A 14,298-nucleotide genomic window follows, 5' to 3' on the forward strand; every position below is an offset into this window, starting at 1 on the left:
GTGCTGCGTAGAGGGTACCAAATTCTCATTTAGTCTCTGTGGGCTTTAATACATCTCTCACACTGACTAAACATTGTATCAGCGTGTATCCATCTAACAGGCCAGCATGTTGCCTTTTGCCATCATAAATATGAGTTAGCAGGAGCATGTTAGTGAGAACTAGAAGGTTTGTTGTACAAGCAAGCCTTGTTGGCCTGGTCTCCTCCTCCTGCCATAACTCTCCCCATCCCCCCATAATTTTAAAGCAGTCCACTTCTGTAAGAAAAAACAGGGGGAGGAGCATTATACATGGAAGTAGTCAAAACAGTGAAAAGTTAGCAGCTTAACACGTAATCTCTGATTGGTCATTGCCCTGGCCCTTGGGTCCAAAACCTGGGATTGGTATTTTGCCTTTTTTCACATTATCCATAATCATGCAGGGCCCCCTATCTGCACTGTTGAGTTCTAAAGCACCATTCACACAGACTGCTATATGAATGGCAGCCCCCTCCAACCCCCACCACAGTTGTGCAGTGGGAACCTCACCAACCTCACTGTCCATGAGGAGTTGGTCAGCCCTTGCTATCAACCCCTATAAATCAGCCATTCTCAGGTATTGGGCTGTGGCAGGTTTTTACTGATTCACAATAATATAAGAAAATAGTAAGAAATAGGGGCTCCTGGGTGGCTCTGTTGGTTGAGTGGCCGACTCTTGATTTTGGCTCAGGTTGTGTTCTCAGGGTCCTGGGATAGAGCCCTGCGTTGGGCTTCCTGCTTGGTGCAGAGTCTGCTTGTCCCTCTTCCTCTGCTCCTCCCCTGCTCACGCTCTCCTCTCTCTCTCTCAAGTAAATGGATGGGTAAAATAGAAAGAAAGAAAGAAAGAGAGAGAGAGAGAGAGAGAAAGAAAGAAAGAAAGAAAGAAAGAAAGAAAGAAAGAAAGAAGAAAGAAAACAAAGAAAGAAAGAGAAAGAGGAATAAAATGAAAGAAGGAAGGAAGAAAGAAAGAAAGAAAGAAAGAAAGAAAAAAGAAAGAAAAAGAAAGGAAGAAAAGGAAAGAAGGAAGGAAGAAGAAAGGAAAGAAAGAAAGAAGAAAAGAAAGAAAGAAAGAAAAAGAAAGAAAGAAAAGAAAAAAGAAAAGAAAGAAATGAATGAATGGGGGCACCTGGATGGCTCAGGCGGTTAAGCAGCTGTCTTCAGCTCAATTCATGATCCCAGGGTCCTGGGATTGAGCCCCGCATTGGGCTCCCTGCTCAGTGGGGGTCTGCTTCTCCCTTTCCCTCTGTGCTCTAACTCAAGTAAATAAATAAAATCTTTTTTTTAAAAAAAGATTTTATTTATTTATTTGTCAGAGAGAGAGACAGAGCACAAGCAGGGGGAGCGGCAGGCAGAGGGAGAAGCAGGCTTCCCGTTGAGCAAGGAGCCCAATGTGGGACTCGATCCCAGGACCCTGGGATCATGACCTGAGCTGAAGGCAGCCGCTTAACCGACTGAGCCACCCAGGCGTCCCAAATAAATAAAATCTTAAAAAGAAAGAATAATCGCTAATAGTTACTGAGTGTTGATTATGAGCCCGACATAGTAATAGGTCCTTCATTGCTAACAGCAACCTTATGGGGCACTGTTATTGCCATCCCCACTTCCCCTGTGAGGAAACTGAACCAGAAGCAGCCCCCTGGCCTGTATTCTTCTAGCAACAACCAGAATCATGACCACTCTGGAAAACTCTCCTGTGTTCTGAGATTACATCCTTCCTAAATACTTGGTGTCAGACCGACCTTTCTGTCGTGGGACGATGGCGATAGTGAGGTCGGCTCCTGGCCTCTCCCCCATTCTTCCTGCTTCCTGGCCGCTCTGCTTGTTAGGTCTTTGCTATCTTCCTGGCGGGTTTCCCACCTCCTGGCCTCCTCCTTCCTGCTCGACTTGCTCCCGCTCAGCCGGATGTCAGTGCCAGGGTCAAGTAAGGCTCTGATCTTCCCCCTCCCCTCCTCAGAAACCTTCCAAGAATTGCTGCTGCCTCAGCCAGGATTCGGGGTTCTCCAAGGTCAGCCTGTATCCACTCACTCTGTCACTTTGGTCCAAGCACAGGAATGCCACCCTACGGCTACATTCATGTTCCCAAACTATTAGGGTCTCCTCTTTCTCTTCAGTTTCCCACTGTCCCTGCCCCTTGAAACCCTGTCCACCTCTCCTCCCTCCTCTAATTCATGCCTTTACTTACTCATTCAACACACCTACTTGGAGAATCGTCTATGAGCTGGCTATAGCGTGGGTGCTAGGCCTCTTGGGGTTCTCAGTCCAGCAGGAGAGAAAGAACTGAATGAGGAATCACAGAAGGTGCTACAAAGGGGAGGGCCCCAGCACCTAATGTAGGAGGGCTAAGTGGTCGGGGGTGGGGAGGGACCAGGGAAGGCCTCCCTGACATTGTCAGGACCTCCCCTTCGCCCCAGTTAGCTTTGTCCCATTTCCCCCTGGGACCCTCTGCTGCCCCTCCTCTGGGGCAAGTGCCTTTCTGTACCCCATTAAATTATCACAGCAAATCTTAGACCCAGTAGGTCTATGTAAATATTGGTTGGGAATTGAATCATTGTGCCCACTCCTGGCAATTCAACTCGTGGAGCTTAGCTATCTTTTCAACCATCATAGTGATTACAGGGTGAATTTTCTGCTCCTGACATCATCCGAGTGGATAGCCTTGTCTTTAGTTTGTTCAGTGAGCTGCTTAGCTCATAGAAAACTAAAGACTATACCCAACTGTAATCAGAGGTTATTCTGCAGGGTTGGGATTACAAAACAGGTTTCCATTTTATATTTTCTGTGCTTCTATAAATATTTGAATTTTCCACTACCAACTTGGGTTACCTTTATAATTTGGCATTTTAAATGTCTTTAAGTAAATTAAACAAACCAAAGAATTATTTGTTTCTCCCACTCTACTTGTTTGCTTTATATTTCAAGAAAAACAAAGTTATCTGGACATACCCCTGACTTCCCATTCCTGTGGATGTCGATGAATAAGGACCATAGACAAATTTGCTGACCTAAGAGGCTAAGGTGAATTGTAAGTGCTTTCTTGTGAAGGGTCTGCAGCCATAAAATAAACAGCCAGAGCATTTATAACTGCAGAAAGTGTCCCCAAATTCAGAGGAAGATGATGGAACTGGATGGGACCCAGGCAGAGCTTTGCCCTTCCCTGCTAAGAGCCCAGGCCCACATTTGTGCATAAGATTTGCATGGCATGGGGGCGACACGAGAGGCAGGGGCCCCTCTCTGCAGAGTCACCCTGACCACCACTCCCTGGAATAAATGAACGCTCCCATCACAGCACACTCATCTGTCTGGATGGCTGGGCTCAAGGCCAGCCTGCGGCTGACCCACATAGCCTCCCCCAAAGCATGCAGAGGGCCCCTGCTCTCCCACAGCCCCTGAGACCTCAGGCTAACGGCAAGCAGCCAACCTTCCCTGGTTTCTTATAGTGAAATCTCTTCTCCAACCTGGCATTCACCCTGGAGGCAGTTCTCAAATGCATCAACTATGAGAGCCGACCTGGCATGAAAGAGTCATATGGAGAAAACTCCCTAACAGAAGCCGTAACCTTCAGCTGAGGAAGATGTGCAGGCCAGAGTGACTCGGCAGGGAGGAACCGAGAGGAACAAATGCTCAGATCCTTCCTTCTGCCCCCAGATCTCCTGCTTGTATCTCCATTGGCCAAATAAGTGCTTAGTTGACTCCCTAGGCTAAACATTATTTGTTGCTTATCTAAAATTCAAGCTTAACTAGGCATCCTGTGTTCTTATTTGTTAAATCTGGCACAACCCTAAGCAGAGACCACCCTACTCCCTCACACACACACACACTCAGGAGCCCAGGAGGGTGTGACACCCTGAGTGTGGCAGAGGAACAGCTGTCGAGTGGGGACCCCCAGTCACTTACTCACAAAAAGCCAGCCCTGTCTCTCTCCCACTCTCTGCCTGTCTCAAGCACTGGTGGCCAACGTGTTTGAATATATAACCCCCAGCATAGAATGTATGCTCCAGAAGTGCTATTAAAAAAAACCAGAAGTGGGGCGCCTGGGTGGCTCAGTCGTTAAGCGTCTGCCTTCGGCTCAGGTCATGATCCCAGGGTCCTGGGATCGAGCCCCGCATCGGGCTCCCTGCTTGGCGGGAAGCCTGCTTCTCCCTCTCCCACTCCCCCTGCTTGTGTTCCCTCTCTAACTGTCTCTCTCTCTGTCAAAAAATAAATAAAATCTTTAAAAAAAAAAACAAAAACCAGAAGTATCACTATTGTGGATCAGTATTTTTAGAAATACTTGAGGGCCAGATGAAATCAACATTTCCAGGTCCATTCCAGCAAGCAAGCATTTTACTAGAAGCTCCAAGTCATCCTGTAGTTGGTGACATGAATGACTGATGTTTTTCCCCCATATCTAGAGATGGGTCACATTGAGGAGCAAGAATTATAAACTGTTGTCTTTGGCTACCAGGAGTAGCCTTTGCAAGACTGCTGGCCAAATTTGTGGCATAGTCTGTGAGTGAGAACACAGCCAGAAAAGTGATCTCGGGGGCCATCATCACCTTCCTGCCATGCTGTTGAGTTGGGTGTGAAGGACTTCGAATGAGTCACAATTTTGAAAAATGGGTGAAGGCAGTCAAAAGGTGCAAACTTCTGGTTATAAAATATATGAGTCCTGGCGATGTACAGTATGGTGACTATAGTTAACAATACTGCATTGTAAAAAAATCAAAATACTGTATTGTATACTCTCTACCTAAGAGAGTAGGTCTTTAAAGTTCTCATCACCAGAAAAAAAATTTTGTAACTACGTGTTGTGATGGTAGTCAACTAAGCTAACTAGATTATTATGATCATCATTTTGCAATATTTACAAATAATCAAATCATTATGTTGTACACCTTAAACTAATATAATATGTCCATTATATCTCAATTAAAAAAAAGTAAACAATTTTTGAGGGGGTGTCTGGGTAGCTCAGTCAGTTAAGTGTCTGACTCTTGATTTCACCTCAGGTCATGATCTCAGGCTCGTGAGATCGAACCCCGCATCAGGCTGCATGCTGAGCATGAAGCGTACTTAAAATTCTCTCCCTCTCCCTCTGCTCCTCCCCCCCACCCCGCCCCCCTCTTGTGCTCGCACGTGCTCTCTCTCTCTCTAAAATAAAATAAAATTTAAATGTAAAAAAGGAAACAATTTTTGATGGGGGGAGTTATATTTCTTAAACATTCCTTAGGAGGTAAGTGAACAGATGAATGAACTTATGAATGAGAATATACATCCATGGGCGCCTGGGTGGCTCAGTTGGTTAGGCGACTGCCTTTGGCTCAGGTCGTGATCCTGGAGTCCTGGGATCGAGTCCCACATCGGGCTCCCTGCTCGGCGGGGAGTCTGCTTCTCCCTCTGACCCTCCTCCCTCTCATGCTCTCTGTCTGTCATTCTCTCTCTCTCAAATAAATAAATAAAATCTTAAAAAAAAAAAAGAGAGAATATACATCCAGACGTATATTCTGCTCATGTTTTCTGAGGACACCAAGGATACCCCAATTCTCTCTCATCATGGCCTTAGAGATTAGGAACCTATTTGGAAAACTCCATTATTTAAAAGGCTAAAAATCAGATTTCTGTTTTCCAGCTGTTGCAGAGGTAAGGGAAGAAATCAAGCCTGACCTGCCATTGCCAGGAGGCCTGCAAGCTGACCACACGCCATTTTCCCTTCCTCACACCAGTGGACACCAGCCTGCCTTGATGTCTTCACCAACCCAGCCCGGACGACCGCATACAGGGAATGCAGCCCATCCTGGGGTGACCTCTGCTGGGTCAAAGCTCCTACCGCCTCTTGCATTTAATCATACAATTGGCCACATAATACTTTCTGAACATAAAGATGTCAAATTTAATTGCTCCATCAATATACCTAATATGTACCAGGACATTGCAGTTATTTCTTGGTGGAAAGATGGGAAGGAGTTGCTTGGGGCACATCATGCCATTACTCAGTTTTATCCAGATGATGAAGTTACAGCAATAATCGCCTCCTTCAGGTATGTGTTCTCTCTTCCTTTCTTTTTTTAATGTTGTTATTTGTGATTCAAAAGCAAAAACCTCGAAGTTAAAAAACAGGTTTTTGTTTTTGTGTTAGCAACCCTCCTGGTGCATTTAGAGTGTAGATTAATAGCTGACAGTCTGTATCGTTGATCTCTTTTACGTTGATCTTGGCCCCACTGAAACTTGATTATCAGAGGCTCTGCGTCCCAGGGAACCACTCCCCCTCTCCCTCCACTGACCTACAAGTTATGTCAAGTCCCGCTCGACTCAAGAGGTCTCCCAGTAGTAAGAACAGTGTTTCTTACCGGTTGTGAGGAGACATCTAAATCACCCCATGGGCATGGAGCTTTGAACACATTCCCATCCCTTTCATTTGCCTTATCCCCCCCTCTCTTCCACCTGTCCCCACCACCCCCTGCTTCTGCAGATCATGGTGGTGATGTAGCCCTCATCCTATTGGGGTGGGAAAAGGTGGAAAGTGGAAGGTCTAAAGGCTGGAGAAATGAGACAGACCTTCAGCCACTTGGGTCACCGTCTCCATGTTCCACTTTGTTGGAGGGTCCAGCCGAATGCTCTAGGTGTGTGTGTGTGTGTGTGTGTGTGTGTGTGTGTGTGTGTGTGTGTGACAGGGCTAAGCCAAGTCAGCATGTATATCTGGAAGAATCCCTTGTTCCTAGGATTGCATCATCGTATTTGCATTGTACTGCAGACAGTGAGCCAGCTGCTTTGCTTTTCCCCCATCCCTTTTTTATTTACTACTCTCTCCTCTTTAGCCAGGAGGGGTTTGGATTTTTCGTTTTGTTTGTTTTTGAGTCAGAGTCTCTTTGCACGGACAGCTTCAGAGTTCAGTGGACCTGTGGTCCTTGAAAGCTCAGAATGAGGTCAGAGCCACACAGTTGGAGCAAGTGCCTTTTCCCTGGGCTTCTTCCACTCGGAGCGGAGCCCTCTTTGATCTGGGACGTTTTCACTTTCTCTGGCCTGATACTCGGGGCAGTCCCAGACAGGGTCATGTCTTTGGTGAATCATTTTGTTTCCTTTTCAGAAAACTGCCTTGGAGATACCACAAGGCTAACAACTCCAGTTAGAGTTTAGTGTGTCAACACTTCCACAAGATGCACCCCCTTTTTTTTTTTCCATATTTTTTCCAAGTTAAAGGCTTGGTTAGCATCAAAGCAAAGAACATAGTTTTCACATTTTCCATTGGTTGATTTAAACTCTGGCTAGGTCTCTCGGGCTGCCATTCTCAGCCAGTGGCTGAGACCACTCAGGAGATTTGACTACATTCTTTTCTGCATCAGCTACAAAACACAGACATTTTACCATGCTATAGACACAGCTTCCCATGAGAGAAGTAAGATCATCATTTAATAATGAATAAGGAGCAATTTATTTTTTTTAAAGATTTTATTTATTTGAGAGAGAGAGAGAGCATGAGCAGGGGGAGGGGCAGAGGGAGAAGCAGACTCTCCACTGAGCAGGGAGCCCGATGCAGGGCTCCATCCTAGGACTCCGGGATCATGACCTGAGCCAAAGGCAGACGCTTAACCGACTGAGCCACCCAGGCACCCCTAAGGAGCAGTTTAAAGGCTTCAAGAAACAGAACTCTGGCACATTGGGCTCATCGGGTATCATTGGAGAAAAGTACTTCCCTGCTGACTCTCTGGGCTGGGGTTCCTGAACAGGGGTCCTGCCACTGGCCAGCCGGGAGACCATTGGGGAGCTGCCTTCTTGCCAAAGAGATGGGTTTGGACCCCATGACCAACAGCTTCAGGTGTGTTCAAGGGGTCCATGAGATGATTTTAAAGGACCTAAATTGGAGAGTTTTTAAACTTAAGAGTAGATGATGGTGTATCTTGGATTTGTGTCTTCAGAGTTCAGAAGGTTACCTGGGTCATAGTTTTAGAACTTTAGGAAAAAAATGATACTTTTGCATGGGTTCAGCTTCATTTTCATAAACTCATTCTGAAGGGGAAAAAATCTTATTTGGCCTCCAAACTAAGCCATAAGGCAAATATAGTGCTCAGGATTCTTATAAATGGTGGATGCTGTGCTGAACTGAGCAGCTTTGGGGATAATACCAAGTCCACCATTATAATATTCTTCAGCTATATTAAAGCCATGTTCAGGTGATCCAGGAGCCATATAGAGATTCAATGAAGTAAATTATAGTGACTTAAGGTTATAAATATTTGTGTAATTTCTTGGCAGGAGAGAAGGATGTTGGAGCCCCTAAATTTGATATCTTTTAGGTGAGGGCCCTGAGGTCCCTATGAGTAGGGTGACTTGTCCAGGGTCACTAGGGAGTAAGCTGTCACCCTTAAGCAGGGGACTTGGTTTGCACATCTGCAGTGTCTTCTATTCTCCCATCTCATAGGCCCTAAAACAGATCTACTCTGGTTCCCAGGAACAGTGAAGAGTTAAAGACTATTCCATGTATGGAATTTAATCAGGAATTCATTAGCCTGCAATTTTGTTGGAATTGCCATTAACAATACCTGTATGGACCACGTGTATTTAAGGGAATGGACAAAATACAGATGTGTGTATATTGGCAGGGTCAGAGGAATTATGGAGAGAAACACAAGGTATTTCGAGTTAGGTCACGGAACCATTTTTGTATAAGGTGTTGTTATAAGAAAGGGTAGAATTATAAGAAATGAGTTTTGAAAATGATGGGGTCTCCAGATTGAGGTCCCCATCCAGGTACCAGCATGCATCCTTTAACTATGAAGCAATTGTGGGTTGCTGGAGACTGACAGGATTGTGGATGTGATGTAACTTTCTTAGTCTTTCATGATTCCACATTTCCTCCTCTATATCAGGCAGACCCCACACTTACACTCCTAAATGCCCCATTGTGAAAACAAGGGTTAGTCAAGTGTCTGGCCTTTGACCCTAGAACAAGATCCGTTCTGGTCGAAGGTGTAGATTAGGGCGTGTGCACACTTAAGGGAAGCTTTCCCCTCTTACTCCTTCCATTGCTTCCACACTTCTCCCTCTTTTCCGTGGTGGCCCGATTCTGTCATGGTGCTCTCTCCCTTCCAAAGGAAGAAAAGATTGTGATAAAGTAATTTACACTAAGGAAAGCGTTCACATTCACTGATGACATCATTTTAGACATGAGGAGTAGAGATTTTTTTTTTTTTTCCAAATCACCACACAGGCAACTGCCCACCAGTTATAAAAACAGTCAGCCTTGCTCATGAAGGTGTTTGCAGGCACCTTATTGGGTGAATAACTACCTGAATGAACGTCTGGACATTGAGACAAGGAGGGTACCACTGGTCTGTGTCCTGCATGTACCTGTGAACAGGATAGAGGGGAAGGGAGAACCTAAGGTCAGGAGCGGAAGTGCTGAGATAGTGTTAACATGTTTGTTAAGGTAGTGTTTCCTTCAGATTATGGATTTGGCCAGAAGGGGAAGTAAGGGGAGAGGACCTGGCATCACTCAGGAGCCAACTCATCTTTCAGTCAAAGCTCAGTTTATTGAAACTGGGGATGGGAGTGGGGATGGAAATGATAGAAGTTCATGTGCATTTAAGTACAAGTCCCACCTACTTAGGAAAGACTAAAGAGATTTAAGATCATGAGTGAGAGTGTCCCTGAAAGATTTTAGAAATTGCTTGGTCTTAGTTTCTGTATGTATATATTTCAAAGTTATTTTAATGGTAATATATGTACTTCGTTAAAGACTTAGAAAATACCAAACACATACAGAGAAACTGTGGCCCACAACCCCGAGGAAACCCTTCCAAGCACATATAAATTTAATATTCCTGAAATGAAATTGGCATTTCATGACACAGATGGTTATGTATCTCATTTCGTTCACTTAATGTTATGCATGTTTTCCTGTATAATTAAAAGTCTTCAAACTATTTTAATGGCTGCTAAATGCCACTGTGACCTGCTGTTGTAAAACAGAAGCACATATAGAAGAACGTAAATGAAATTGTAAAGGGAAAGCCTTAAATCTTATTTTCAAAATGCCAACGTCCGGGGCGTGTACAAGGGAAGAAATAACTGATATGGTACCTCAAGTCCAGATGCCCTCTTGAAGTGGGTCCATTCTGTGCTAATAATTCACATTTTTTCCTCTTTCACTTGGATATCTATTATAGGTGTAGGAAACACTCAGTGTCTGCTAGCGGGTTGGGGTGTTCCTAATTGATGGTTTAGTGATTAATACTGAAAATTGTGCCCCACACCCCACATACCCCACATTCCTGACCTAGTCCTGGATGGTGTGCAGCTCAGGCTGCATTTCTCCAGAGCGTCTAGTTTTTCTCCTTTGCAGGGCTTAAGTCACCAGACTGGGCCACCCCCTTGGCTCTCCGACTGGTATTGCTGCCTCTATCTGCGCGTGATACCAACTTGAAACTGTAGCTCATCCCTTTGTCCAGATCCCAGGATGCTGCATAGCCAGGGTCTTTCCCTGGAGTCTCTAAAAGAGGGTGTAATTTTGGGGATACACAGTTAGCTCTACAGTCTGGCACAGGGCATAAGGAGCTCTCTGGCTTAGGTGGAAACACTAGTTAGGGTGTAAAGCATTCCAGGCAGGCACCAGCCATCAGACCAGAAGACTGGGGATACCAACTCTCAAGCAAAAACAAAAGCCGCTGTTCCTGTGGGCGGCCAGGCCCTGCAGATTTAGTTTATTGGGGTAATTTGTGGCCAAGGGAAAGGATTTGATATGTTTTCTGTGTAGCCTCAGGATTCCCCAGTGGGAATTAAATTCTAGCTTAGTTGTCAGTAGCTTAAGCTGGAAGGACTTTATTGCTTTCAAAAATTGGAGTTCTTTAAAAATTTTTCATTTTTAATTTTTTTATCGTGGTAAAATATACATAAATGTATTTTAACCCTTTCTGAGTGTACAATTCAGCGGCATTAAGTACATTCACACTGTTGTGAGGCCCTCACCACCATCCATGCCCAGAACTTTCTCATCCTCCCAAAAGGAAACTCTGTGCCCATTAAACCCTAACTCCTCACCCCCTTTTCCCTCAGTCCTTGGTGATCTCTATCCTACTTTCTTTCTCTGTGACTGTGACTACTCTGGGTACCTCATGTAAGTGGAATTGTGCGACATTTGCTCTTTTTTGTGTTTCTTTTAAGAAGGCTGTAGAACTTAGCTGCTTCTCAAGAGTCATTCCTGAGCAAGGCAGTCTAGCTGTGAGGGGTCTGCAGGACAGGGAGGCTCTGTGTGTCCTTGCAGCTGGTCCTGGAGCTAACCCAGCTGAGGCTGCACTATTGTGACGGGCTTTGCAGCTGCTGGCCCCACGGCTCTGTCCAGGTGGTTCCTGTCTAGACGTGGTGGCTGAGTCCGTATGGTGGCTTTGGTTTTCCCTGGTTCAGATGTTTGTATTTGGCCAAAATCTGACACGATTTTTATACCTTCTTGGAAGCGATGCATACACATGGCAAAATACTCCAACGATTCAAAAATCCTCTCTTCCACTCCAGCCTCCGGCCCTTCCCCAGCGAGGAGCTGTGGTTATCCAATTCTTGGGTATCTTTCGGAGATATTCAATCCATTTGAGGTGCGTGTGTGTGTGCGCGCGTGTGTGTGTGTGTGTATGTGTGCACGCGTGCGCCTGGCCTCAGAGTTCATCTAATAAAATGTTACAGCTCTGGTTAAATCAAAACCCAGGACTCAGCATTTTTTGTGGCTGTGTAAATGCTGTTTTCAGCTAAGTCATGTAGTAGGCTGTGATTACCATCTTACCTCTGTATAGCTTTTTCCTCAATTTAAGAGCTTCCTTGTTGGTTAGTTTGCTTAATTTTCTAAGTATCAATCTCTCGTTTGTCCCTAAACTCTAAAAGCATCTCCTCGCAAAGTGATGAAATTACCAGACCTGGTTTTTTCCTGAGGAGGTGCCTGTCCTGAGGCTGTCCCTCCTTCTGCTCCGGTCTGGGCAACTTGCCCCCCAACTCTGAGGTACAGCTCAGTCATCTTTGCTCCTATCGTGGGGGCCCTTGTTGCTCCTGTTTCCTCCAGGAGCCCCAGGTTCCACATACCCCGCCCCCAACCCTGTTCTTGGCTTTTACTCCTTCACTTTGGCATGGAGCCCATCTTCCACTAGCATGGTATTTGCATGTCTGAAAATGCCATTATCTTTTCTGCCCTCACCTTGAGGTAGTTTGGCTGGATACAGAATTCAAAAGGGAAATAATTTCCTGTTGTCATTTGGAAGTCATTGATAAATCTCCTTTTCGCTCGAAGATTTGTTCCTGAGAAGTGTGGTGCTGTTCTGATTCATGGGTGGTACTGCTTTACTTCTCTCTGGAAGCTTCTGGGATCTCCACTTTATCTTGGAGTGGTGACATTCCCTGGTGAACCCCTTAGTGGGTCTTTTCTCTCCCACTGTGCTGCCCACTTAGGGGCCTGGTTAGGAAAGACCTAGATCTCCAGTTGTGGGGCATTTTCTTCAGTTATGCTCCCCTTCCTGTGTTCTTTCTGGAACTCCTCTTGCTCCGTTGTTGGAACCCCTAGATTGCTATTCAGAGCTCAGAGCCCTTGCTGGGGAACCTCCAGAGACTCCCTGCTGTTTCCTTTAGGGAGGAGGAGCTTGGGGACAATCACTCCTGTCTCCACCTCACCCCCTCCCTGCCTTCAGCACAGCGGCCTTTACTTGCTTGTCTAGGAGGCAACAAGTAGAACTATTTGTGGAAAATGTTTTCTGTGCTGTTAGTAAGATGGATCTGGACTTGCTAAGTAACTCAGGCACATAGCCCTTCTCCCCAGTTGATCACCTTTTCCTGATGTGATCACATTCCCTTTGCACTCTCCTTTTGTATTCCTGGCCTGAATTTTCCTTCCTTGCTCTTTGGCTTAAGGTACTCCTAGACTTTTTGTGCCTTTTGCATCTGATGGTCAGCCATGCAGAATCTTCAGGAGCTGCCAACCATTCAGCTACTAGCGGATACCCATGACGGACAGGGCGCCGTTCTAGACACATGCTTCTCTCCTTCTTTCTTCCTGCCACCATGACATTCTGGGAGATTTATCAGAAGAGGGTCGGCTAGGCCCTTATTTGGAGATATTTGTCCTGTGAGGTCTCTTCCCATGTTCTTCCAGTGACCTCTAGACATTGTGATCTTCGTTCCTGCCCTAAAGCATGGAGAGATCTGGCCTTTCTTTGACCTCAAGTCCTTGCCAAGTCCAACATTCATTCATCAGGTGCAATTCCAAAATTATATCACTCCTACACGGGAATGAGGGCAAAGGCGATGACAGAGTATTCTAAATCAATGGGGTGCTGCTGAGATTGGCACATCAGGAAGTGCAGGTGACAGCTGAGAGTCGCATTATTCGGTCTTGGAAATAATAAGGAGGTAATATTAACCCAGGCAGCTCTGGTTCCCCTAGTTCTGAGTGACACCATTGTTGTTGTTGTTGTTTTAAGATTTTATTTATTTATTTGAGAGAGAGAGAGAGAGTGTGAGCAAGAGAGCACAGCAGGGGGAGCTGAAGAGGGATGGGGACAAGCAGACTCTCCGCTGAGCAGGGAGCCTGATGTAGGGCTCAATCCCAGGACCCTGGGATCATGACCTGAGTCAAAGACAGATGCTGAACCAACTGAGCCACCCAGGTGCCCTGACTGACACCATTCTTGACATATATTTTAGTTACTCTGCTAGTCAGAAGCTAAAAGGGAACTGCAAAATGGCATTATTGGGGAGAAGTTGTAATTTAAAATGTTCCTGGGGTGCTTGGGTGGCTCAGTCAGTTAAGCATCTGCCTTCGGCTCAGGTCATGATCCCAAGATCCTTGGATTAAACCCCACGTCGGGCTCTCTGCAAATAAATACATAAAATCTTTTTTAAAAAATGTTCCTTGTTTGTTCTAAAAACGTGTGTTCAACCTCCAGGCCTAGGTGCCCCGCTGTGGCAGGTGGGCTCCTGATGCCCTGTATGTGTTCATTCTAGCAGCTGCCGCCTGTTGCCTGGGGGCCCGTGGGCCAGGATGGCGACCCCTGTCACCTTGCCAGCTTCCTGGTCTCTTTTAAGCATTCAGCTTCAGCCCTTGACAAGGACTTGATTTTGCTTCGGGATAAATAAGTTGTATCAGGGAGCAAGCTGCTGGAAAGGAAGATGGATCCCCTCCATGGTTTTCTTCTTTTACTTTTTTTCTCTCGCCATGACCTTTGCTCTGTCTGATGAGCAGAGTAGAAGAAATCAGCATCTTTGGGCCAGGGAAGGTGTCCTCTCTTGGAGAGTGTCTGCGAGCATTTCAAAGAGTTCCTCCATTCCCTCACCCCT

At 45.7% G+C, this 14,298-nt stretch overlaps 1 protein-coding gene across 1 annotated transcript in view; it reads left to right on the forward strand.

The window, feature by feature from the left end:
- Positions 1–14,298, forward strand: part of MERTK (MER proto-oncogene, tyrosine kinase) — a 106,580-nt gene that overhangs the window by 22,545 nt on the left and 69,737 nt on the right. The window contains exon 2 of the mRNA XM_032410468.1: positions 5,624–6,032. Within this exon, the coding sequence (XP_032266359.1) occupies positions 5,624–6,032 (409 nt within the window). The remainder of the gene's footprint in view (positions 1–5,623; positions 6,033–14,298) is intronic.

The sequence above is a fragment of the Phoca vitulina genome, unplaced genomic scaffold, assembly GCF_004348235.1.
Source record: "Phoca vitulina isolate PV1807 unplaced genomic scaffold, GSC_HSeal_1.0 scaffold12, whole genome shotgun sequence".
In the NCBI taxonomy this organism is placed as follows: domain Eukaryota; kingdom Metazoa; phylum Chordata; class Mammalia; order Carnivora; family Phocidae; genus Phoca; species Phoca vitulina.